This window comes from Filobasidium floriforme, assembly GCF_021052385.1.
Source record: "Filobasidium floriforme strain CBS 6241 chromosome Unknown HD553scaffold_14, whole genome shotgun sequence".
NCBI classification, from domain to species: domain Eukaryota; kingdom Fungi; phylum Basidiomycota; class Tremellomycetes; order Filobasidiales; family Filobasidiaceae; genus Filobasidium; species Filobasidium floriforme.
The window spans coordinates 603,362-625,418 of record NW_025763635.1 but is presented as its reverse complement, the minus strand read 5'-3'; the positions used below and the strand labels follow the sequence as shown (position 1 = coordinate 625,418).

Sequence of the window (22,057 nt, the reverse complement as noted above, 5' to 3'; positions counted from 1 at the left end):
TCACTTCTGAACGTAGTAAATCACAGACAGCAGTAGCGGAAAATCCAGCTCTCATACAATAGCCATGCGGAGCATCTCCCTTGTTGAATCCCTCGCGGGGTCGCTCCGGCACGCTAATCACAGCTCATTGCGACCTTCAATCAGCATGTGTGGAAACCCGAGATATCGATCTTTGAGCCGTTATTACGGCGACCACTCTTCCAATCGATTCACTTCGACTCTGAAATTGTTGAACATGGGAGAGGGCGTCAAGACTCTACGGATTGGGACCGATACATCGGCAGCTAAAGAGCTTATCGAGGCAAGTCCAGTTATCGTGTTTGGCGGGCAGTATGCTGATCTCATAAACTCTGTAGGAAAAACTCCCGTACGTTTGCCAAATCGAGGTGGACGGTGACGAAGCTTTGGATGTCATCACTACGTGTATCGACCTCAAAGTCCCCGTGATTCTGGTTGCCGGTAAATTAACTGCTGAAGGAAACAAGAAAGTGAGCTGCAGTCCTTTGCGGCTAGCTTGGTCTGAATCGCTAAGACATATGTATATGCTGGAACATAGGTCGCAAGCGTCTTGACAGCTCAATCCATGTCGAGGCTTGTCGGCCCCGGTTGTCGAACGTTTGTGATCCCGTCCGCCGGTATCAGATCAGCTGTGAATGAGACCGAAGATTACATCCCGGGGCGACTAGGTAAGTGGTAACCCTCACATTAGCTCAGCACCGAATCTTACTCACTTACCGATCCCTTAGGTATTATCGCGGTAGAAGCGGACGCGTCTACAATCATCAGAACGACGGCCAAGGATGGAATGGGACACGCTGCAATATTCGAACTGGCCAGTCGCGAGGGAGGGACATATAGGTACGTCGCGCTCAGACGAAGCACAAACCGCTAGCATATCGCTGAACCGGCGTTATCGTACGGATCTCACTGCATAGCTGGGAACTCTTGCAATGGATGTTGAGCGATTCGAGCAAAGCCGAAGGTGAGATATGATTGTTTGATTGCACAAGAGCGATCAGATTGACTGACGTTGGTCTCTTCGCTAATTTGAACAACGCCGCTAGCGATTTGCATCTTGGCAAAGAACGCCGATACCGAAACTTTAGCGGTCTACAAGCGTTATGTCCAGGCCGCACCAGAAAACGAATACATCAAGAAAGTCTTCGCTATACTCGGTGACGGTGATGAAAAACTCTGGGAAGAGGCAGGCATCCGTGTTGCCAATGACGAGGGTCATCTTGTCGAGCTGATAGGAAAAGAGCTGGAAATCATCGACAGAAAGAAAGCCACGGTCGATAAATCGGAGGTCGAGCTCACGGATATTCCGTCGGCCGGCAAGACCAATTGAGGCCATGTATATATCCCCAGGTGATCGCTTGTCCACACCCAAGTTGTAATTACAGATAAATCCTAAAGTAATTGATGTAGTTGAACCTGCAAAACGCCTTACAACAGAGCATGCTCCAAGAATGTCCCCTTGCACTCTCATAGTCAAGGCTCAATCTCTCCGACTATGCCACTATCTTCCGTCCTTTGGCGAATCGGCGGTGAGATGGTTTCTCACGGCAGATCTGGTCTTCGTATAACACATACCGGGCACATTGAACTAGCGTATCACTTGGGGATTGGAAAATGATGATATACGGTGAAATACAAAGAGGTGTAAGTGTACAAGCAGGAAAGGAGTGCCAGCCTAACGATTTACTGTCACAATTCCGGCTTGCGCTCGCAGACGGAATCGAGGTGATGAAAGCAGAGCTTGTCGGCATCGACAATACAAACCCCTGATAGCCTGATTCTTGAACAGCGTCCGTTCGCATCAGTCTTCGAAAAGACGAGTGACAGAATGGAAATCGACAAAGGGGTTCTCTTCTTTGAGCTCGCTCACGAGCTCTTTCGGTGTTGAGATTCCCGGTGTCTGTGGCCCTGCGATATTCCCAGCTTGGGCGTATATTATGTCCTGACCAGGGCACAGGGTAGGTCAGCTGGACGCTCAATCAGCTAACGGGGGAAAGACTGACTCCATGCGTATCGAAATCGAGACTTTTGCTATCGCGCATCGTGCGGAAGTTGATTGCATCCACGCCGTTGCTTTCAGCGGGAACGATCTGCAGAATTGCTCGAAGGATTAGATTTCGATCCGATCGGTAATCCAATCTGTTACTGACCGGCGGCTTCTCGTTTCGCAGCAAACCCCAATTGATCGGGGCAAACCACTTGTGCAATTTGATCTCGGAGGCTCCAGCGTTACTACCTAGTCTTTTGTGCTCGTCCTTGATCAATAGTTTACGTATGGCCGACTTGCACAGGCTGCCGGCACCCAGACAAATGTCAGCTCGCCGACGAAGCAAGTACACGAAACCCCTTGGTACTTGCCTGGTGACATTCGGTGACGCCGGGAAGGTCACGTCATGTTTAAGCACATTGGCGAATGTTGCCACACGGTTTACGCCTTTGAAGGGAGTGGTGGCAAACTATTTTCATCACATTAGTACGCAGACAGGCACGAGTCCGAGCGGTCTTGACGTACAATCATCTCATAAATGAGAATCCCTAGAGTCCACCAATCCACCGCCGATGTGTGGCCATTGCCTTTGATAACTTCCGGTGCGATATATTCTGCCGAGGGTGATTGACACATCGGCGCAGGTTCAAGCGAGATCAATGGCCAACTCGACACACCTTCTGTCCCGACGAATGAATTCGTACGGAAGTCCGCGATACAAGACCTCGTATCCACCATCAACACCTGCAACCTCCCTAATTAGCTTCGGTCGCCGGCAGAAATAGCCAACATCTAGTACTTACGCCGTTCTGAGCGCTTTGCTTCATACCAGCCGGAGCTCCTCCAGGTTCGGAGCCGGATTTTGAGAGGTCGAAATCAGACAGCATAATATGGCCCGATTGATGCAGTAAAATGTCTTTTTCGAAAGGAAAGGGGAATCGTGCGATAGCGTCGATCAGCTCCGAGACCACGAGACGTTGTCTGGGTGAGACTGACTTTCTGGTTTGAGGTCTCGATATATGTAGCCCATCAAATGCAGGTATTCCAATGCCGCTACGACTTCGGCGGCATAAAAGCGCGCGTGCTCTTCCGACAAGCATTTCCCTGGCCGCGTCTGTAGGGCCCGGAAGAATTCACCCCCCATGCAGTAATCGAGCACGAAATAAAGGTAGTCGTCCGACTGAAACGAGTGAAACATGGTGACAATAAAGGGATGGTTCGATGTGGCGAGGATTTCCTGAAGAACAAGGCGCCAGGTTTAGCTGCATCGATCTGCATTCCGTCTCGCGAAACCTACCTGTTCCGCTAGAGCTCGCTTAATCTTATTTCGCTTGACCATCTCTTTCTTTGAAAGAACTGTTCGGACAACAATCGTCAGTATATAAACAGTGTGAATGTAGACTGGTACCTTGCCCTACCTTTCATGGCGAAAAGTTTCTCTGATTTCTTCTCTCTGACGAGATAGACCTTACCGACGTCTCCCTTTCCGAGCAAACGGACCTTTTGGAACGAGCTAGGCCCGACTTCGACCTGCAGGACGCTTGTCAATTTGCAAGCTGTTCATATCATCGAGATCGAGAAGGCTTACGGTCTTGCTCTTGATAGAATTCGAGCTGTAAGTGCGCCTAAATCCCGGTCCAGGCCCTGCACCCAATCGCGCCATGCCGGGAGAGACAGCCGATCTGCCTGATGTGCCCACGGACTGGGCGCGATGCTCACGAGCTCCAGACTGGGCGATACTATAAGCTCCAGTGGACGTTGATACCAGAGATGACGTCGAAGCACCTGGTGTCAAGTTGGAAGAGCCGCTCAGCAGCCTTGGTATAGGGTGCCTAGCTGGGTAGGTACCACTCGTCCCGCTAGGAGAGGTGGCCATGATCGAGGACGGTGAATCTGAGCCGGATTGTGTGATGGCAATATTCACGTTGGAAAGCCCCAATGCTTGCGAAGATGATTCCTCTCGCACCGTAGGAGAGGCTGGAACCGGCAAGCCCAGCCCGGTCATTTTGGACGGCAAAGGCGGCTCGCCCGCGTTTTTGTTGAACATGGAACCGGCTGAGAATAAGCCCTTCGCGTTTGGTGCCGAAGCGACCCTACGAATGAATCGCTGAGTCGCACTGCTGGACTTTTCAGTGTCGGCGTCCGTTGCGACTGGTATTGTCTGGTTCCGGCTGGCACTGTGATTGGAGGAGACCGAGTAGAACGGTGCGCTGTCCTTTGCGGAGCCCCCAGCCTTTCTTCCCAGCGTGCGGTATTTGTCCTTCTTCTCGCCTTTCGTGCGAGAGTTATTAACTGATTCTGAGTGCCCACCGCTCGATGAGGGTGCAAAAGCAAAGTAGCGACTTTTAGCCGTTTGTGGCAGTGGCGAGCCGAGTGGTACACCTGACGATCCGGAAGATCGCTCAGTCGAGGTAGAATACGGTCCTTCTAATGGGTACTCTCTCGAGGCCGCTGCTTGATTCGGCGTGAGAGGGAGGTGTACGGAGGACGCCGAGCCGTCCCCTGCTGTATCTCCTAGACTGGCAGTGGAGAGAGACAAATTACCGATATGGGTGTCTGTTGAGGATACGTTTCCGTTGTTCCGGCCGGTCCCGTTTACAAACCGTCGTTCCTCGGTCGGGGTAGTAAGTTGCGGAGAACCGCGACTCGATGGGGCCAATAGACCGTTAGTGGATATCGTCGTTTGGGGTCCTCCACTAACTGCCCGTTTGAATATCTTTCTCCACCTCTGATGACCTCCCGATTTTTCCGTTGGCAAGTTGAAGGCAGAGTCCACCTCTGGGTTCACCTGAAGATTCCGAATGGTGCCGGTGTGCTCGGTAGGAATTGCCATGTTGTCAAGAAGCCGGCCTGAGAGATCACACGATCGTTTTGATCATGCTCTAGACTGAAGCGAGAGCTCGGCTATCATTTGATGTCATTTTCAATGCGCATGTCAGTTCCGATTCACTCGTGCAGGTTCTCGCGAATGCAAGGTAAACACGAGTCGCCAGCGTACCTTGATCCTGATCTGGACGTTGGCCCAACCTACGATAAGCTATGGACAATTGTGAACCCAAATTCTGACGAGCCACCGCTGCTGCCGGGCTGTTGAAAGATTCTAATCTCTATCGACTTTCTCGATCTCCAGCTCGACTAGATGATAGCGTCACTTTGCCGGTGATGCTCGTAGTCCACGAGCTCGAGTCGTCTGTGTTGCACGTTTTAGGATTGTCCTAGGTTTCTGTTCTGGTCGCCGTGGAGATACGATGTTAATGGCTCATATACGACTGGGGTTTTGCCGCAAGTGAGGTAAATTGCTCTGTCATCTATTCAATCTCCATCCTCAATCACACCCCCATGTCCCATTTCATCGCATCCCCCTTCCATAGATCCATCATGGAGGGGTCCTGCTGCTGCTGCCCACTCTCTCGCTCCCCGGGTGCGCTGCTGCAGCGGCTCCATGCGGATGCAAAGCGGTTTGCCCGGGACCTCCCACATCTCGTCTCGGAAGCTTTCTGACCACACGGAATGCAATGATCCATTTGACGATGGCCATGGTAACCCAAAAGAACCACATTCGCCGTTTGCGAGAATACAATGAGCCGGTCGATCATGAAAAGGCAAGCTGCCGCCACCAAGAGACCAGAAAAGGAGGCAGGATCGCTGTACGTTATAGGGGGATCATCAAGCGAAATATCAACGCCTTCCAGCAGGTCGGGGTCGAGCGAAACCTCCGCCTCCTGGACTGCCCACCTGTACACGGGGGCCAAACATGGAGAAAGCAGACTCGGGCAAGCCTCCGCCGCTGTTTGATCGTTCTGGCTCGCCGGGCGAGGGGAGTTGCGAAGCGGAGGAAGGGCTGACGAGCGGCGACGCATCTGCCGATCTAGATTGCGAGATTGCCGTAGCGGCTCTGATGGGTTGTCGAAGCGAAGGGGACTTCGAGTTGTCGGTCGACGCCGCTTTCGTAGGCATCCTGAAACCTGAAGCAGCCCCGGATCGAGACGACGAGGGAAAGAGTTCGGCTTTGAGATAAGACTCGGTGATATCATCGACGTCAGACGTTTCCAGCTGTTTCCAGAGGCAAATAAATACAAGGGATCAGTTTTCGGGCTCGGCCTTCGCCCCGGAGCGCCGAATGCATACCTTTTGATCCACCGTCAGTTGAACGATGTCGACTGCGTCCCTGATCAACCCGCGGAGGCTGGAGCTGTAAAGCATACGGTACCGCACCGGACTGGCGGATGGGCAGGTGTAAATGCAAGCAATCTTGCTCGTCTGAGATGACTCGGGTTCCGAGACCACGACCTTGGGCTCGGCATCGTTCGCACTCGGCTCTGACGAAGCTTTGGGGGCCTCGCCAGACGCGTCGAGTGATGTTTGTTCGGTCGGGCCTGAGGTTGCGTTTGGCCACGAGTAAAAGGTATAGCAAGGCTCTTTCGTAGAAAGCTTCTTGACCAGTGCGCTCGGGCCAACCTTGACGGGCTGCTCCGATTCCGAGGTGGCAAGCACCACAGATTCGGTTTTGGGGTCGACATGCTATTGCAAGGGATCAGTATATGAGATACGCCGTCGTAACAAGGACCATCAATCGCATGTACTCACAAGGAAAACACCCAGGCCCTCAGCGTGACCGGCTTTTAGTTTGCGAAGAGCCTCCTCGACTCCTTGGCCCCATTTGAGATTGCCCTTGGCAGGCCCAGTTGGAGCCTGAGCTTCCGATCGACCTCCTGCGGGGTTGAGTTTGCCGCTCCAAACACCAAATCCAGGGGAAGTCGGCCGGTCTTGTGAAGAACCTTCTCCTCCAAAGAGACGAGCGACTCGCGCAGAAGCCTCTTCCGCTTCGGATATCTTGATTTGCGCAAGTGCCTGTTCTGTCTTACTTAGGGGAGCCGGAGCGTTCATGTGGTCCAGGTGGGCCGCGAACGCAGAGGGAGTCAAGTCGTCCTAGCCCACATGAGAATATCCATGGTTAGTCGAGCTGTTCTTGTCGCGATATCATTCTGACTCGACGAACCTGAGAAGTGAAAAACATGTTCTGTTTGAAGCGACCTTCCCCCAGCGACTTTAGCAGACCTCCTTTACTAGAAGCGTGCAGCATTTTGGCTCTAACCTGCAAGTTCGTGAGTAGGAAATCAGACCGCTGACATGGCAGGGCTATATGACGCCCATCCATCGACTAACTGCAGCTTGATCCGGTACAAAGGTGATGAGAACCCAATGCCACCCGCTGGATCCGGCCTTGTCGTCCGTCCGGTAGACATAGGTCGCGCAAGTCTTGGCATCCTTCGGCAAAGTTGAGATGTCCTCCTTGAATGACTTTGTGACCGGAATTGTGTTGTTGAGTACGAAGGCGTCTAACGATTGTTGCGTTGAAGGTTTAGCTAGCAATCGTGCGCTGCATCATCGCATGATACATACCTTTCTCGATATGGAGCACGAGAGCCCTGACGTCGGCGACCTCCGGCTTGCACGCCTTGCTCCATGCTTCGACCACGTCCGGTGAAACACGGATTCCCGAGGCGCTTGACATGCTTGATATTCAAGAGAACAATGATTATCTGGATCAATGGGGCTGCAAGGTGTGTGCTTCTATCTCGCTATGTGCTGTGATCTGGTAATAGTTAGTCCAACCACGCTTTCGACGTGGGCAATCCGGCTGGGTCCCCGATTCATCATCATCATCGTCGCTGGCCCCTCCCCGCCCGCTTGCTTCCGGAATCACACCGCCACACCGCGGATGGTCAATCGTAACGGCGCGTCGAACGCGTCCTTAATGAAATCGGCGCGTGTCAGGAGTGCAGAGCATGCAGAGTGTGGGATCCCCCACCTCTTCTCTCTTCGTCAACAAACGATCAAATGTTTACCAGAATTACCAGCTTACCAGGAGACACCCGAATCTCTAGAAACTAAAAACTTGCTAAACCTTTCAATCTCTTGCCACTGGTTCGCTGCTCGCTGGCATCACACACCCTCGTGCAACCAATCCACATGTCCTCACCATTCCCCTTACCGCCTTCGTCGGTACCCAATGCGACCTCTCCCGCCGACGACGAGGGCAACTCGCTACCTATAGGACGAGGGATCAACCTACCGATCTTGGATCCTCTCGGCTTTACGAGCAATCAGACCGGGAACCTCTCTTCCGGAATCATTCCTGGTGTCAGGATCACTGCACCCCGGGATGACGAGGCGGAAGAAGAAGGCACGGCGAGGCGAGGTGGACGAAGGAGACTTCGAGAAGATCTCGACAATGTGCCGCGAGTCAAGGATACAACAGGCGAAAAGGTCATGGAGCGATTTGCGAGTTTCCTCGAGAGGTCAGTAATTACTCGATGATTCGGAAGTCTCTCACACTGATACATCCGCAACCTGGGACAGTTTCACCGAGACTATCAGTCTTGCCAACCCGACTCCTACACCGGGTTCTGTGCCCGCTTCGAACACCAACCACGAAGAGTCTCGTTATTATGTTGAGCAGATCAAGGCTATGAAGGACTACGAGCTCACCACGCTCTACGTCGATATGCTTCATCTTCTGGAGAGGGAGGAAGTACTCGCAAGAGCCATTCGCAGCCAATACTACCGGTTCGTAAATGGCGGGACCCTGCTTAAGCCTGCTCACAGAGACTGAACGCTCGACAAATTGCCAGGTTCTTGCCATACTTACGAAGAGCCGTCCAAGCCCTGGTCAGACGATATGCACCTACATATCTCTATGTGTCCACATCCGCAAATGCCACCGCGGCCACCCGCAGTGCTGCAGGATCCAGCTCGAACCCCGCCCTCATCACACGTGACTTCAACATCGCTTTCTACAACATGCCCTTGGTCAATTCCATCCGCGACCTCAAAATGGATAAGATCGGCCAACTCATGAGCATTAGTGGGACCGTTACTCGAACCAGTGAAGTGCGACCGGAGCTTGTCGCCGGTACCTTCCGCTGTGAAGAGTGCAAGACTATCATCAGCGACGTAGAGCAGCAGTTCAAGTTCACCGAGGTGAGCGTCATATCTGGACGGGTTTGCCTCGTGTCGTCTACTTGGTTTGCTCATTCACGCCTTTCGACACACAGCCAAACCTGTGCCCGAACGCAACCTGTTCTAATCGGGTCTCTTGGCAATTGCTTATAGAGCAGTCGAAATTCTCCGATTGGCAAAAAGTGCGGATTCAAGAGAACGCCAACGAAATCCCAACAGGATCGATGCCGCGATCACTCGACGTGATACTGAGGTCTGAAATCGTCGAAAAAGCCAAAGCAGGCGACAAGTGTGTCTTTGTGGGGGCTTTCATCGTGGTGCCCGATGTCAGTCAATTGGGTTTGCCTGGAGTCACAGCCGAAATGATGAGGCAAAATCAAGGAGGGCGTTCCGGTCGGGACGTAGGCGGTGTCGCCAACCAGGGAGTAACAGGACTTAAGTCATTGGGAGTTCGAGACTTAATGTATAAGACTGCCTTCCTTGGATGTATGGTCCAACAAGCAGATGCACGCGTAAGTTGGTCAGGCAATCAGATATATAAACGCCTTGGCAGCATTGATGGAACTATCCTGATCATCCTATCAAAAAGGGTGCAAGCGGGCCTAGAGGTGATCTCGAGAACGGAGAAGAAGATCAGGATGGCTTCTTGAACTCGCTCACACAGCAAGAGGTCGACGAATTGAAGAACATGGTCAACGCCGATCACATCTATCAACGTCTCGTATCGAGTATTGCGCCTACCGTTTATGGTTAGTACTGCATTGGCTCGACCCACAGACTCCCCCCTACTTGAAAGAACTAATCCGCGGTCTATATAGGTCATGAAATCGTCAAGAAGGGTATCCTGCTTCAACTCATGGGTGGTGTGCACAAGCAAACTTCCGAGGGTATCAACTTACGAGGAGATATCAACGTTTGCATCGTTGGCGACCCCAGCACAAGCAAATCTCAATTCTTGAAGTGAGCACAATCTGTCGCAAATCGAGTCCGCGCATGTGTATCGATGCGCTCTACTTCCAGATACGTGTGCGGCCTTGTGCCACGCGCGGTCTACACTTCTGGCAAAGCATCGTCTGCGGCAGGTCTGACAGCAGCTGTAGTTAAGGACGAAGAAAGTGGAGAGTTCACCATCGAAGCTGGCGCATTGATGCTTGCCGACAACGGTATCTGTGCCATTGACGAATTCGACAAGATGGATATTGGCGACCAGGTCGCCATTCACGAAGCGATGGAGCAACAGACGATATCAATAGCCAAGGCCGGAATTCAGGCGACTTTGAACGCTCGCACGTCTATCCTTGCAGCAGCCAATCCCGTAGGAGGTCGATACAACCGCAAGATGAGCTTGAGGGCGAACGTGGCGATGAGTGCGCCCATCATGTCCAGGTTCGACCTGTTCTTCGTTGTGCTCGACGAGTGCAACGAAAACGTCGACTTGAATATCGCCCAGCACATTGTCAACGTGCATAGATTCCGTGACGATGCGATCACCCCAGAGTTTAGTACCGAAGCTCTACAGAGGTATATCCGATACGCTCGGACCTTCAAACCGAAGGCAAGTTGATTGTTACCCAAACTGATAACGGTGCAGATGCTCACTGCTAGCTCTATCAAACAGCTTACATCAGCTGCTTCAGCCGTTCTTGTCGACAAATATCGGTCCTTGCGACAGGATGATGGCGGTGGACCGGGCCAAAACTCGTACCGAATCACTGTGCGACAGCTCGAGAGCATGATTCGACTCAGCGAAGCTATTGCTCGGGCGAATTGCCAGAACGACGTGAGTCGATAACTCCCTATCACTCGTCTTTCGCGCTTACCTAAATACCAATGGTCTGCCCTACATTATGTTCATAGATCACGCCAAGTATGGTTCGTGAAGCATACGCCTTGCTACGACAGTCTATTATTCACGTCGAGCAAGACGACATTGACTTTGAGGACGATACGGATGACGTCCTGCCCGCGCCTGAAGAAGGGCCCGAGGGAGTCGTCACCGAGGCCGACGTCGACATGGCAGATATCGCCGCTGCCGAAGCGGCAGAAGCCACATACAACGCCTCAAGTCTGTTGAATGGAGCCTCTAGCTCGGCACCAGCGGGTTCCGAGGGCGGGGTCAGCAACTCCGGCCCTACCCGCAGTGAAGTACCCCATGACAGTTTGCCACCGACTCGCAGGAAACTCCGAATCACTTGTAAGTAGTGTCTGCAGGTATGATCTTGAGAAGAAGAAGGCTGAATAGCCTTTTATAGACAACAAGTACATGGACATCATGAATTTATGGTAAGTCAGAATCCTGCTCGCCTTTTCGTCAACGCTTCGGCGCTGACATCTGCCTCGGCACGCAGTGTTCTTCACTTGAGCGACGTGGAACGAACCACCAGCCAAGGCGTAGATCGAGAAGAATTGGTGGAATGGTACCTCGAGCAGAAAGAGCACGAGTTGACAAGCGTCGCCGACCTGGATGACGAGCGGGAAATCATCGGCAAAGCTCTGACCAGGCTCGTCAAGGACAAATACCTTATGGAATTGCGCGGAGCTGTTGGAGACAGCATCGGCGACGAGACAATGGATGCTTCATCCACAGACCACGCTCAAGTTCACTATGTCGTCCGTAAGTACAGGGACTTTGCCCGGTTCCCCTCGCGAATCCCCAAGTCTGACACGTGATACTTATGCGCAGATCCCGAGATCGATCCATCGAATCTCTCCTCTTCTAACACTTTTTGACCGGGTTCAGCCTGGAGCAGACCTGCCAGCCTTCCACTCGAGAAGGATTACCCTCTCCCGATCGTGTAGTCCGCGTCCCCTCTTCGATAATTTCGTTGTACTCTGCGTCTCAGAGGTCAGGACGATAACCTGTAATTCCTGCAATCGGTCAGATCCATTCTGCCTCGGTCGTGTGCGAGTTCGGTGCGGATGCTTTTCTTCATGATCCTTGGAGCGTGACGCGATGACACCCTCCCCTAGTCTCGCTGGAGGCGATCGAAGTGTTGGTCTCATTCCCGACGATGATGAATCACGATCAATAATATGCCACCTCGAAAGGTTGAATCACAGTAAACCGATCCCCAATTCGTACAGTGCTCTGAATCGACATACCCTATACCCCAGTTACATCCATTGATCACCATGTCTGTACAAACCGCCACCACAACGCCTCAAACCACTACTCAGCCTCAAGGGGACGACAAGGTTGGTCGCAAGGTATGTGTACATACAAAGACTTGATCGACTTCTCTCTTCCTTGACTACCTGCTCTTACCCGTGACGGTATTTGATCTCTCATCTCTGTGCGATTTCTTAGGTCTTCATTGGTAACTTGGCTTATACCGCGACCGAAGAACAAGTGAGAGAATTTGTTAGCGGTGCCGGCGGGAAACTGTAGGTCACCAAGACACTTTGCGCCGCATCGGTGTTCGCGACTGATTTTCTCTTCATAGCGAGTCGTTGGAGCTTGCCACCCGAAGCAATGGCCGTGCCGCTGGTTATGCTTTCGCAGTATGGAGCTCTGCTACCGAAGCAGAAGAAGCCGTGCAGAAACTGGACAAGAAGCGTAAGAGTTCAGAGCGGAGCATCGTCTTGCCTGGAATCTGACATAGCCATGAGGATGTACAGTGCTTCAGGAAAGAGAGATTTCCGTCGCAATTGCCAAGGCCCGCTCCGATAAGCCTCGAGGTCGCAAGGTCGATGAATCCAAGCAGGTACAGAAGGACGAGGAAGGTGTCGTGATCGAGGCGTCTGGAAGCGGTGAGGCCGCCGATGGTAACAAGAAGAAGAGGAACCAAAGGAAAAAGGTCGGTCATCTCGCACGTATGCACCGACCATCTGACTGATACGCGTTCTGTTTCAGCGTTCCGCTCGACGTCTTCCTGCCGATGACAACGATGATGTCGAGCAAGTTGACGGACAAGTTCAAGCAGAAGAAGACGCTCCGAAGAAGAGCAAAGCCAAAAGGAACCGAAAGCCCAAATCTAAGGCCAACAAGGCAGAAGGCGAGGCACCCACCGATGGTCCTGCAGAGTCTGCAAGGATCGATGACGAAAACAATGCTCAGCAGCAGACGCAGAACCAGCAAACCGTGAACGTTGGCAACAAACGAACCCGACAACCTCGAGTTACCACTACGGGACAGCCCTCCGATACCGTGAGTATCTTGTCTCAAAGACCGGCGAGCCCCTTTGTCTTACTGAAGTACACGCCGTCACTCAGTTGGTCTTCGTGGCCAATCTCCCTTTCTCGGTCGGTGATGAGCAATTGGCAGAGGTCTTCAAGAGCCTCAGTATCGGCATCAAGTCGGCCAAGGTTATCACCAAACCCGGATTCCGCAAGAAGGGCGGCGATGAGGCCGCTACGGCTCCGGCTCCTCGGTCGAAGGGTTTCGGATTCGTGGAAACCAACAACCAGGATCAACAGAAACTCGCACTGGAGAAGCTTCAGGGATACAAGATTGACGACCGGGAGATTGTCGTCAAGGTTGCCAACGAAAGGCAGGCAGTTGAAGAAAACGTCGAGGCCAAGGCCGAGGGAGACAGCAACTAGGCAAGAGCGATTCTGGTCAGTCACTTTATCAGAAGTTGGACATCTCCCGATGTACGCGGATTAACGCAACGCTCCCTTTGCAGATACTCTCGAGCTAGTCCTCTGAGCAGACATGCATTTCGAGTCGGACGGTGTTTGACTCGAACACACTGTCGATCTCTCTAGTTAGAAAAACGAAAGACCAAGCTTGTACACATCTGACACCCTGACGAGCAGTTTCAGCCCTTATGATGCGCGTCGCCCAGAGGCTTACGGAATCAAAACTCGCCACAATCCCCGGGGCCGTGTCGATACTTGGCTTGTTGATGTTGTTGACGCCGGTTCGGTACAGGTACACTACTACTACAATTGTCTCGTGATCAAGAGCAGTCTGGTCTGATCTGCTTACACCTTGGCCGACCAATCAATCGTACTACGTCACAATGCACCGCCTGAATTTCGTAACCTACTTGGCATTAGCGAGCCTGGCTTTGTATGCGCGGTCTGCTCAAGGTAAGATACAGGCGTCTGTCTCAAAATCCTGATAGTGACCGATGATAACATTGCCACCAATCATTGCAGCCGTCATTTCCATTTTGACTCCTGCCTCCAACACTATCTGGTACAAGAATAATACAGTCGTGACTACGTGGTCGGCTGGTCCGGATGACCCAACATCCTTTCGGATTATCGTTCAGCAACCTGATGGAAACAATGCGACATTGGCTGATACGGGTGGGTGGTTCAGATTGATTGACACAGCCTTTCGCGCTCGAAACTGACGGCAATTGTACGTATTAGTGCCCACTTCCCTCCAGGCTTTGACCTTGCTGCTACCGCAACTTGCGAACGGAGGAGGATATCAGATCCGCTACGTCAATACGACAGATATCAACGAGATATTCGCTGAGAGCCAACCCTTTGAGATTGCGCAAGGGGCCGGTGGGTCGGCTCGAGATCCAGAGACCGCCAATCGACCAGTTCGCTGATAAGCCAAGCCCTTTAATAGCGTCTGTCTCGACAGCTTCGGCTACCGTTTCATCTACCGTCGCCATTCCTGGACCCTACACCGTGAATACTGCGACTGCTTGCCATTTGACGTTCCAGCTGATCTGTTCCGAGTTCATAGCCTTTCCCCACAAGTGCCACCCCGGCAGCGACTGACGGAACTCCGTCGACTCGAGACAACGGAGGAGGGGACGCTCTTCTTCCGCTGTCCGGAGGCATGACCTTGAGAGGCTTTGTGGGACTCGCAGTCGTAATGGCCTGGATCTAGTCTCTTTAGTATGCTGTATCTGAAGAATCGAACGTACGAGTGGCTGCCTATGTAGACTTCGCCTTGTTGATAACTCATGTCCCTAATTCTGATATACTATCTGTTATGCTGGTACCTTAATTGGTCAAGAGCTGAGCAGAGTTATAAACAGCCTGGTTGCTCCAAGGCCCATGATTTGTTGATGTTGTTTGTTAGCATATGGTATACTATATATACCATTGATCAAGCACATGACCAAATTTCCCTTTGCTTGTGGGTATGGCCGTAATAATACAAGCTGACAGATTGGCCTTTTTGAGTGGGGAGGGGGTTCAGCGTAAAAAAGGCCACTTCAACCAATTCTTCTCACTACACTTGTTCTTCCTTTCCTACTAGCAGCAGTAGCTGTAGCACACATAATTACACTTCATCAACACAAGGCATCGAACCCTCTTGGGTTTTCAGCAGATGCGGATAAAATCCCAATGCACCCTTACTGCCTATTCAAAGATCTAGTTGCAAATTTTCTATGCATCCCAGTTCTTGCACTGTTTGTATACTGCATGCCAAGTCTTCTAGGACACAGCAATGACTATATTCTTGCTAAGCCAATGCAAACACCTCGATCAGTCAGTAGCAGTTGTCTTACTATTGCAAAAGTAACCAACAGCGCACAATTTACTACCAAAACGTATTGCTTTGACAACAGCAATTGTCAACTTCTTTGTATCGATTGTTCCATGGAAGTAGCACAAGTCAATATCAATCCGTGCATGAGCTCAACAATCTGAGCTTCTGTCACCTGCACATCGGTGTAGATGGTGATTTGCTGTATTTTGTTGTTCTAAAAGCTTTATTACTGCCAATGACTCTTCCATGTAACTGGGATTTGATGGTTTGCCTGTCTGCAAGGCATTAGTACACTGACTATTCAACAGTCTAGTAAACAGGTGGAAGCCTAATGCCAAGGCACTTTCTTTGGGTGTGAGACCATGCAGGTTCAACTCCTGTCCATCTGAAATTAGAAACTTGATTGCCCACCTTTCATATTTCTCCACATTGCACAACAGGAGATCAACTCGCTGTTGATGATAAGAAGTAGGTTCCGTTCTCCTCCTTTGTCCACAGCACTAGTCAGTGTCACAAACAACATCATGATATGCATTTCTAGTTGCGCCAGAACAGATCATCCGTTCAAAATCCACTTGGGTGTCATTACAGGCTTGAAGAGGTAAGCACATCCCATGCTACAGTCCAGAGCACCTGACTGGTTGACTAACTCCTTAAATCGATGCTCAAAACAGATGCATGCATAATGCAGGAGTACTTGTTATTATATCAACCTAAAATGATGAGGTAGATGTTGTGTTTCGATAGTGTGATGATCGTCACCATCTCTAATGTGAATGACTATATATCTGGTTGCTTGCATCAAAGCTAAGTAGTACATGAGAGGAGAAAGAAAATGAACCTCTCCATGAACTTCATGGGATCATCTCCCTCTGTGATACCAAGTCCATGCAATTCCTCCTGCATATCTGCTGGGTACCCCTTGGCTTTGAGTTAATGGATCTGGACAAGCTTGTCCCACATGTCCTTTGCACAGGTGTATTGCTTGATTTCCATATTGTTCCATGAGATAGACTTATCCTGCGCACTTCTATGACCCTTTGATTCTTGTCCATCCAGGATTGATATTCGCTGACAAGTTGGAGGTATTATGGTATAGGCTGACCTTTACTGAAGTTGGAGTGGTCACCTCAGTGCTGGTAGATTTGACTCCCTCTAAAGCCAGTACTTTTGGCTTCTCCTTCTTGTTCAAAGTGATGACTTCCAGTGCACCCATTGCCAAGATAGCATCCTTGGTAGCACTCTTCCACTCATAGTAGTTGTCAATCTCTGTGAGTGTAGGACTTTTATATTTGGATATGCTGATGGTGGTTTCTGTCATCTTGACCATGACTTTCCTCTGATGTTGATGTTCCAAGTGACTCCTTCTGATTGGGGACCCTGTCGACCCAATATTCTTTCCCTTATCTTCAGGTCCTGTGTCATGCTGACAGTTTCTTGCTTGGGACCTCTGTCAATCTAAGTCTTGTTTCCTCCTGTCCTTGGGACCTGATGAGACCAAGGCCTCTTGCTCAGAAGTTCCCTGAGACTTCTGTTGATGCCTGGGTTCCCTGTCATCCTAAGTATGACACTGCTTAGGCTTTATGTTACCCCAAGGCTTCCTGTGCTTAGGTCCTCTGGTACCGTAAGGCTTTCCTCAATTGGGACCTATGCTGACCCAAGGCTTTGTCTTATTCCTAGATCAACCCTTGATCTGTCTCCCCATCAGATATTCTTTCCGACTCCTGTATAGTTCTGATCTCTTGATCATAGTACTAGGTGTTTGAGTTGATGTGTAGTTCAAGGAGCAGTTGCTGAGCCCAAAACCTATTGAAATATCAGCCTAAGCTGGTGAGTATATGGCTCAGAAGGGGTTAATCAATGCTATCCTTGCGTAAATGACTATAAATCTGGTTGCTTTTAGAAAAGTGAGTAGCACATGAGAGGGGAAGGAGAGATCAGACCCAAATGACCTGCTATATATACTACTCAGGGAAGGGCCAAACAGTGGCAAAGTCAAACGATATAGATGGTCTGTAGCTGAACAAGATTGAAGGTTTGGTGGCGCCACAAGTTTGGATGTTTGTGTTGTGAAGTAACAACTAGATCCACCAAGGTTGGTTACTTGATGTACCTAGGCAATAGTAATGGTGTGTTACTAGTGCTGATATTGTCTTGTTGTGAAGATGGATTGATGTTGCTTGCATAAAAGTAAAGTAGTACATGAGAGGGGAAAGGAGTATTACACCCAAATGGCCTGCTATATATGTGTTATAGCGGTCACGTGACGCGTCGGACACGCCGTACGCGACTCCCGTATGCGACTCCCGCCGGGGGTACTTTTCGGTGTTGTCATTTGGATGTAGAACTAGTACCTCTGTAATAGCTCTACATCCGTTATTACATTTAGATGTCTACCCGTACCTTGCCTCATTCCTGCGTCCCGTCAGCCTGTCCAGGGGGGCCCCCATCGGGGGTCGCTCCCGGGCCTTACAATATGCTATTCTGATGAGCATGTCCCCTAGTGAACTTGTGACTAGAGCAGTTGCACAATCTCAACTCTGAGCGCATATTGCGTCTTCAGTCACAAATGGCATCACCAATATGTGACACTAGTTGCATATAAGTGTCTCTCACCGCATAAGAGTGTCTCCAGTCACAACATGTGATCCTGGTCACATGTTGACCCTTTGTGCTTGTGATTGCACCTTTGAGCATCACCTATGATGTCAGAGCATGCCAATCTTCATAACTTTAGACCTGCCTGACTTCATGTTTGCATGTCTGACCCAGTATCTTGGCGTCTCACCTCCTCCCAACCGCAAGACGGGCAAGTTAGATGGGGACTTGTCTCCTCTGAGGGACCTTTGGGATTTGACTTTGTTACTGGTGGAATCTCAAGAGCCCTGAGAGTTCAAGTACGTGCTAGAAGAATTCTTGATGGCGCAAGATTGGGATGCCGGCAAGGAGTTTGAGTTACAAGGTGAGTCTCCAAGCTTGACGATCGACATGCCATTTTGCTGATGGAGAGGTGCCTCTGCTTTGCTAGACATGTGGTTACTACCAGAATTCCTTTGGCATTCCAACCCGGCTGACAAAGCCCTGGCTCCTGTCAAGATCCCTACCAGGGCGATGTTGGGACAGCTGGAAAAGCGAGGGGTTGGTTACAACTGTCTGGAGCTGGCCAATACCGGTATGAAGGATAAGCCGTTGTAAGCAACCAATGACTGCGAGCCGTTCCCAACAACTGGGTAAGCTAACGCTGCAACTTTTCAGATACATTAAAACTGATCAATTGGCTTTCCAGGAAGGGTTCAAAGCTCACAAGGCTGGTGCCTACCGCCAACACAAGGGCGTAGCCAAGTTGCTTGATGATCGGTACAAAGGCAAGGACGACCCGCTCCTGCCTTGCAGACAGGGGGACAAGTTTGGCTTGTTCCAGTTGACAACTACGGCTTGCAGCATCATGGGACCCTGCAAGGACAGTGAAGGAACCTTGACCGTACTCAATGTTCATTGCGGTCACAAGATCTGGACACTTTACAATAGCTACAATGACCTGATGAAATTCGCCAAACATCTCGTCCTTGTGGCAGGGAGTCAACTGTGAGTGACGGCGGAGCATGCATCTCAGCGATTTGGATTTGACTGGGCATCACGTGGTCTGACAGTCTGATCCCCATAGGACCATGCCACCTGGTGTCAAATACAGCTTCGTCTTCCCCAATGTGTCTCTCTGTTCAGATCGACACTTTTTACATTGCAACTAATTACCTCGAAGAGATGTTCAAGGCGGCCAATCAACAATCTCAAGAGGGTGGCAAGAATGAGTACATCCCTGCAGTGGGATTGTATCTGTGTCTAATGGCGACGGGCTTATGGCGAGGTTGGGTCTAGGTCAGAGAATTATTTTGACTGACATCGTTCAATCGGTCTCTGGAGTGCTATGCCTTTCACACATCACATAGGGGACAAACTAATTCACCTCATCACCCAGCTCGGACAGATCCTCAAGCACCACTCGGACATGTTTCCGGAAATTCGCCCCAGCAACAAGAAGAGGGGGGGGACTACCCGGCGTACCAGGCAGTGCAATCTCCAATGAAGACTCTCTGCCCATTTGCGTAGAAGAAGCTGGGAGCGTTGAAGACGGAGATTTGGAGACGAAAGATGATGCCTAAGAGGGCTGGGTTCCTTAATTGCTTGATTGATGATTGCCTGCCTACATTCATGGACCCATAACACTCAGCCATGGCTTGGGAATGACCCTGATAACGATATCTGCCATGTTAAATATACATCACATATGAGCCAACCACCTCGATTCTATCACTAGGACTGGAAATACACACTGCCAATCTTTCTATCACACCAAAGCCGCTATTCCGTATCATAGGTCTGGTGTTATGGCGGAAGTCGCTAATCGGGATAGGTCCTAGGTCGTAAGGCGTAGGGTGCTTATAGGTGGATCGCAGGTAGTCGGGAGAATGTCGCAAGTTCGCTTAGATGAAGCGGGTTCGGATAAGGGATACGAATCCAGAGATATATGGATAAGGAAGTGATCACTCGGTGTGAGGTACCGGATTCGGTCTAAGGTAAAACGATGAAGCGTAGATACTTAGCGACGTCCTTGGGTTGTAACCTCTCCGCAACACGTCTTGAAGATGTTGTAACAAGTCAGATAGGCGTGTATTGAATGTGATATCGGAACTTGACCTATTACTATTACAGAGCGTCCTCTATCGAATTCGGTCAAGTTCCTCTAGCTATTTATATGAAGACGAGTAAGGAGACAAGGCTGGCGAACACTGAAAAGACCCAAGAGAAAAGAATGGCGAGAGATGGCGAAACTGGAAGAACGAGATGGCGAACAGACGAATCCTGTCGAGAGCAACCGGATTCGGTAGAGGAGGCGAGTTTGAGTTCTCATTTGTCCCTAGGTACGTCGAGTAAGGTTGTTGAGGTCCTGAGTAAAGTTGTCGTGTACCTCGAGGTCCTCGTACCTGTGTGTGATATGTACCGGGGATGTATTGTTGTTTCGGTGAATGGTAAGGGCGACCGAATCTGCTCCGAGGGAATCGGATTCGCCTCGTCGAGCCGGACTTAGGTGTATGCTGATGTCTGTAGATCGAGCCCGCATGTTGGTAGTCGGCTTACGTGGTGATCCCGTAACATCTGGCTTTTTATTGTATCATCTGTTTCTGTAAGGCCTGGGAGTGACTCCCGGCAGAGGCTTCCCTGGACAGGCTGGCTGTTACGGACCGACCCAAACCCGGTCCTCCACACACGCGCATGACGTGTCAACTCGTTGTGTCGTCACAATGAATATCCCCATTGCGACTTCTCGTCGAGGATTCACAACGTAAATCCTCGTTGTAATGCCACATTGTGGATACTCGTTGAGTATCCCCACTGAGGATACACACCTGGGCACTTGCCCTCTCCCTTTCCTGCCTTGCAGTGAGGCAACTCAACGCAACAGGACACAACTCGAAACCCTCTTCGTGGTGGCAAACCCTGCCACGTTCCTTTTACAAAATAGTATATATAGCTGGCCAATCCAGCCTGATTGTACATTCCCTTTCATGTTCTCTCTCTTCTTTCCCAAGAAGAATTATCATATGTTACATCCCTAACATACTCGCCACTAGCCACCTCTCACTACTCAACACTGGAGCTCTCGTCAAGCCCTTCACGGTTCAGCAAGCAGATTGCGCACCAAGCACTTCCCGTTGAGTATCTCTGCCTTAGCACAATTTCCACTGACGCTTTCCACCTAGGCTAGCCTTTCGCTATCACTAGGCCCGACCGTAACAGCATAATTCTTCTTCCAAGTTTGTGCTTAGGCAACGCTCTCTTGGATTTCGCCTACCCCACTTTCAACACAACACACCTTTTACCTTTTTCGCCATGTCTACCACCGGAGGCAGTCGCGCTCCTACCCAAGGGGACAGGATTACCCAACTGGAGGAGACTATTGCACGCATGGAGGAACAACTGCGTAGGACCGCATCGCTTTCCCCTGCTCCTGCTGCTCCTGCAGTCCGCCCCTCGGAACCCAAGATTGCCGCACCGGAATACTTCCATGGACACCGCACCAAGTTGACTACCTTCCTCACTCAAGTCAGCATGGTGATCGAACTTCAACCCAACCGGTACCCTACAGAGAGGTCCAAGGTACTCTATACCGCCTCTTTCCTTAGGGACACCGCTTTCCTTTGGTTCCAACCCAACCTGGAGAAGGACCCGGAACCAGAGATGATGACTAGCTACAAGAAGTTCTGCAGGGCTCTCCGCGACACCTTTGGAGACCCTGATGAAGAGGCAACTGCCGAAAGGAACATCTTTTCCCTCCGACAAAAGGGATCGGCATCCTCTTACATCTCAGAGTTCCAACGCAACTCTACTCTCACTCAATGGGACGACCACGCCTTGGCCGCCCAGTTCTACCGAGGACTCAAAGAAGGAATCAAGGATGAGATTGCTAGGGTTGGACGACCTCACACTCTCAAGGAAATGATGGACACCGCTCTTAGGATTGACAACAGACTTTACGAGCGTTCTCTGGAACGCGGGTCTGGGACTCAATTCACCAGTACCACCACCACTTCAACTCGCTCTTTCGGAGGCAACAAGTCGTACTCCAACAACAGCAACTTTACCCCTCGCTCATCTCCTTCTACCGGTACTACTACCTCTACCAC

General features: G+C 50.8%; 7 protein-coding genes across 7 annotated transcripts; 5 read left to right on the top strand and 2 right to left on the bottom strand.

Moving 5' to 3' along the window:
* The first annotated feature begins 4 nt into the window (after positions 1 to 4).
* HD553DRAFT_313464 (uncharacterized protein) lies at positions 5 to 1,464 on the top strand. The gene is made up of 6 exons (XM_046180237.1): positions 5 to 301; positions 357 to 488; positions 557 to 686; positions 747 to 858; positions 936 to 982; positions 1,065 to 1,464. The coding sequence occupies exons 1-6, from the start codon at positions 65 to 67 to the stop codon at positions 1,346 to 1,348; spliced, it is 942 nt and encodes a 313-aa protein (XP_046035789.1). The 5' UTR covers positions 5 to 64; the 3' UTR covers positions 1,349 to 1,464.
* Positions 1,465 to 1,614: 150 nt separating this feature from the next.
* On the bottom strand, positions 1,615 to 5,327 carry HD553DRAFT_313462 (putative serine/threonine-protein kinase nrc-2). Its single transcript, XM_046180236.1, has 12 exons — positions 5,004 to 5,327; positions 3,594 to 4,909; positions 3,424 to 3,535; positions 3,303 to 3,361; positions 3,002 to 3,242; positions 2,809 to 2,921; positions 2,683 to 2,749; positions 2,531 to 2,619; positions 2,377 to 2,474; positions 2,169 to 2,310; positions 2,022 to 2,108; positions 1,615 to 1,960 (listed from the first exon to the last, which is right to left on the bottom strand). Exons 2-12 carry the CDS (start codon positions 4,836 to 4,838, stop codon positions 1,820 to 1,822), a joined length of 2,394 nt encoding a protein of 797 aa, XP_046035788.1. The 5' UTR covers positions 4,839 to 4,909; positions 5,004 to 5,327; the 3' UTR covers positions 1,615 to 1,819.
* On the bottom strand, positions 5,328 to 7,602 carry HD553DRAFT_313460 (uncharacterized protein). The gene is made up of 6 exons (XM_046180235.1): positions 7,409 to 7,602; positions 7,172 to 7,344; positions 7,005 to 7,100; positions 6,593 to 6,934; positions 6,134 to 6,526; positions 5,328 to 6,058 (listed from the first exon to the last, which is right to left on the bottom strand). Exons 1-6 carry the CDS (start codon positions 7,518 to 7,520, stop codon positions 5,684 to 5,686), a joined length of 1,491 nt encoding a protein of 496 aa, XP_046035787.1. The 5' UTR covers positions 7,521 to 7,602; the 3' UTR covers positions 5,328 to 5,683.
* A 245-nt stretch (positions 7,603 to 7,847) lies between these two features.
* On the top strand, positions 7,848 to 12,010 carry HD553DRAFT_313459 (putative DNA unwinding-related protein). The gene is made up of 12 exons (XM_046180234.1): positions 7,848 to 8,307; positions 8,369 to 8,575; positions 8,641 to 8,989; positions 9,064 to 9,480; positions 9,558 to 9,717; positions 9,787 to 9,928; positions 9,989 to 10,523; positions 10,587 to 10,748; positions 10,826 to 11,162; positions 11,221 to 11,251; positions 11,317 to 11,582; positions 11,652 to 12,010. The coding sequence occupies exons 1-12, from the start codon at positions 7,979 to 7,981 to the stop codon at positions 11,696 to 11,698; spliced, it is 2,982 nt and encodes a 993-aa protein (XP_046035786.1). The 5' UTR covers positions 7,848 to 7,978; the 3' UTR covers positions 11,699 to 12,010.
* On the top strand, positions 11,672 to 13,510 carry HD553DRAFT_357524 (uncharacterized protein; the record flags this gene model as incomplete). The annotated part of the gene is made up of 6 exons (XM_046183877.1): positions 11,672 to 12,175; positions 12,276 to 12,352; positions 12,412 to 12,524; positions 12,587 to 12,765; positions 12,822 to 13,115; positions 13,181 to 13,510. The coding sequence occupies exons 1-6, from the start codon at positions 12,101 to 12,103 to the stop codon at positions 13,508 to 13,510; spliced, it is 1,068 nt and encodes a 355-aa protein (XP_046035785.1). The 5' UTR covers positions 11,672 to 12,100.
* A 393-nt stretch (positions 13,511 to 13,903) lies between these two features.
* HD553DRAFT_357518 (uncharacterized protein) lies at positions 13,904 to 14,765 on the top strand (the record flags this gene model as incomplete). The annotated part of the gene is made up of 5 exons (XM_046183876.1): positions 13,904 to 14,002; positions 14,072 to 14,224; positions 14,291 to 14,431; positions 14,514 to 14,560; positions 14,619 to 14,765. Exons 1-5 carry the CDS (start codon positions 13,933 to 13,935, stop codon positions 14,763 to 14,765), a joined length of 558 nt encoding a protein of 185 aa, XP_046035784.1. The 5' UTR covers positions 13,904 to 13,932.
* Positions 14,766 to 18,293: 3,528 nt separating this feature from the next.
* HD553DRAFT_324757 (uncharacterized protein) lies at positions 18,294 to 19,250 on the top strand (the record flags this gene model as incomplete). The annotated part of the gene is made up of 4 exons (XM_046181523.1): positions 18,294 to 18,336; positions 18,403 to 18,565; positions 18,630 to 18,959; positions 19,025 to 19,250. 4 exons carry the CDS (start codon positions 18,294 to 18,296, stop codon positions 19,248 to 19,250), a joined length of 762 nt encoding a protein of 253 aa, XP_046035783.1.
* Positions 19,251 to 22,057: the final 2,807 nt, after the last annotated feature.

Excerpts from the sequence above, each read along its gene's own strand:
- HD553DRAFT_313460 (XM_046180235.1), bottom strand. The coding sequence starts at position 7,520 with ATGTCAAGCGCCTCGGGAATCCGTGTTTCACCGGACGTGGTCGAAGCA. Across the intron at positions 7,345-7,408 it reads CGTGCTCCATATCGAGAAAG|ACGCCTTCGTACTCAACAAC; the intron begins GTATGTATCATG and ends AACAATCGTTAG. Across the intron at positions 6,935-7,004 it reads ACATGTTTTTCACTTCTCAG|GACGACTTGACTCCCTCTGC; the intron begins GTTCGTCGAGTC and ends CATGTGGGCTAG.
- HD553DRAFT_313464 (XM_046180237.1), top strand. The coding sequence starts at position 65 with ATGCGGAGCATCTCCCTTGTTGAATCCCTCGCGGGGTCGCTCCGGCAC. Across the intron at positions 302-356 it reads CAGCTAAAGAGCTTATCGAG|GAAAAACTCCCGTACGTTTG; the intron begins GCAAGTCCAGTT and ends TAAACTCTGTAG. Across the intron at positions 859-935 it reads CGCGAGGGAGGGACATATAG|CTGGGAACTCTTGCAATGGA; the intron begins GTACGTCGCGCT and ends CTCACTGCATAG.
- HD553DRAFT_313459 (XM_046180234.1), top strand. The coding sequence starts at position 7,979 with ATGTCCTCACCATTCCCCTTACCGCCTTCGTCGGTACCCAATGCGACC. Across the intron at positions 8,308-8,368 it reads TTTGCGAGTTTCCTCGAGAG|TTTCACCGAGACTATCAGTC; the intron begins GTCAGTAATTAC and ends AACCTGGGACAG. Across the intron at positions 9,718-9,786 it reads TATTGCGCCTACCGTTTATG|GTCATGAAATCGTCAAGAAG; the intron begins GTTAGTACTGCA and ends CGGTCTATATAG.
- HD553DRAFT_313462 (XM_046180236.1), bottom strand. The coding sequence starts at position 4,838 with ATGGCAATTCCTACCGAGCACACCGGCACCATTCGGAATCTTCAGGTG. Across the intron at positions 2,475-2,530 it reads TTCTCATTTATGAGATGATT|TTTGCCACCACTCCCTTCAA; the intron begins GTACGTCAAGAC and ends TGATGAAAATAG. Across the intron at positions 2,311-2,376 it reads GCGTCACCGAATGTCACCAG|CCTGTGCAAGTCGGCCATAC; the intron begins GCAAGTACCAAG and ends GGGTGCCGGCAG.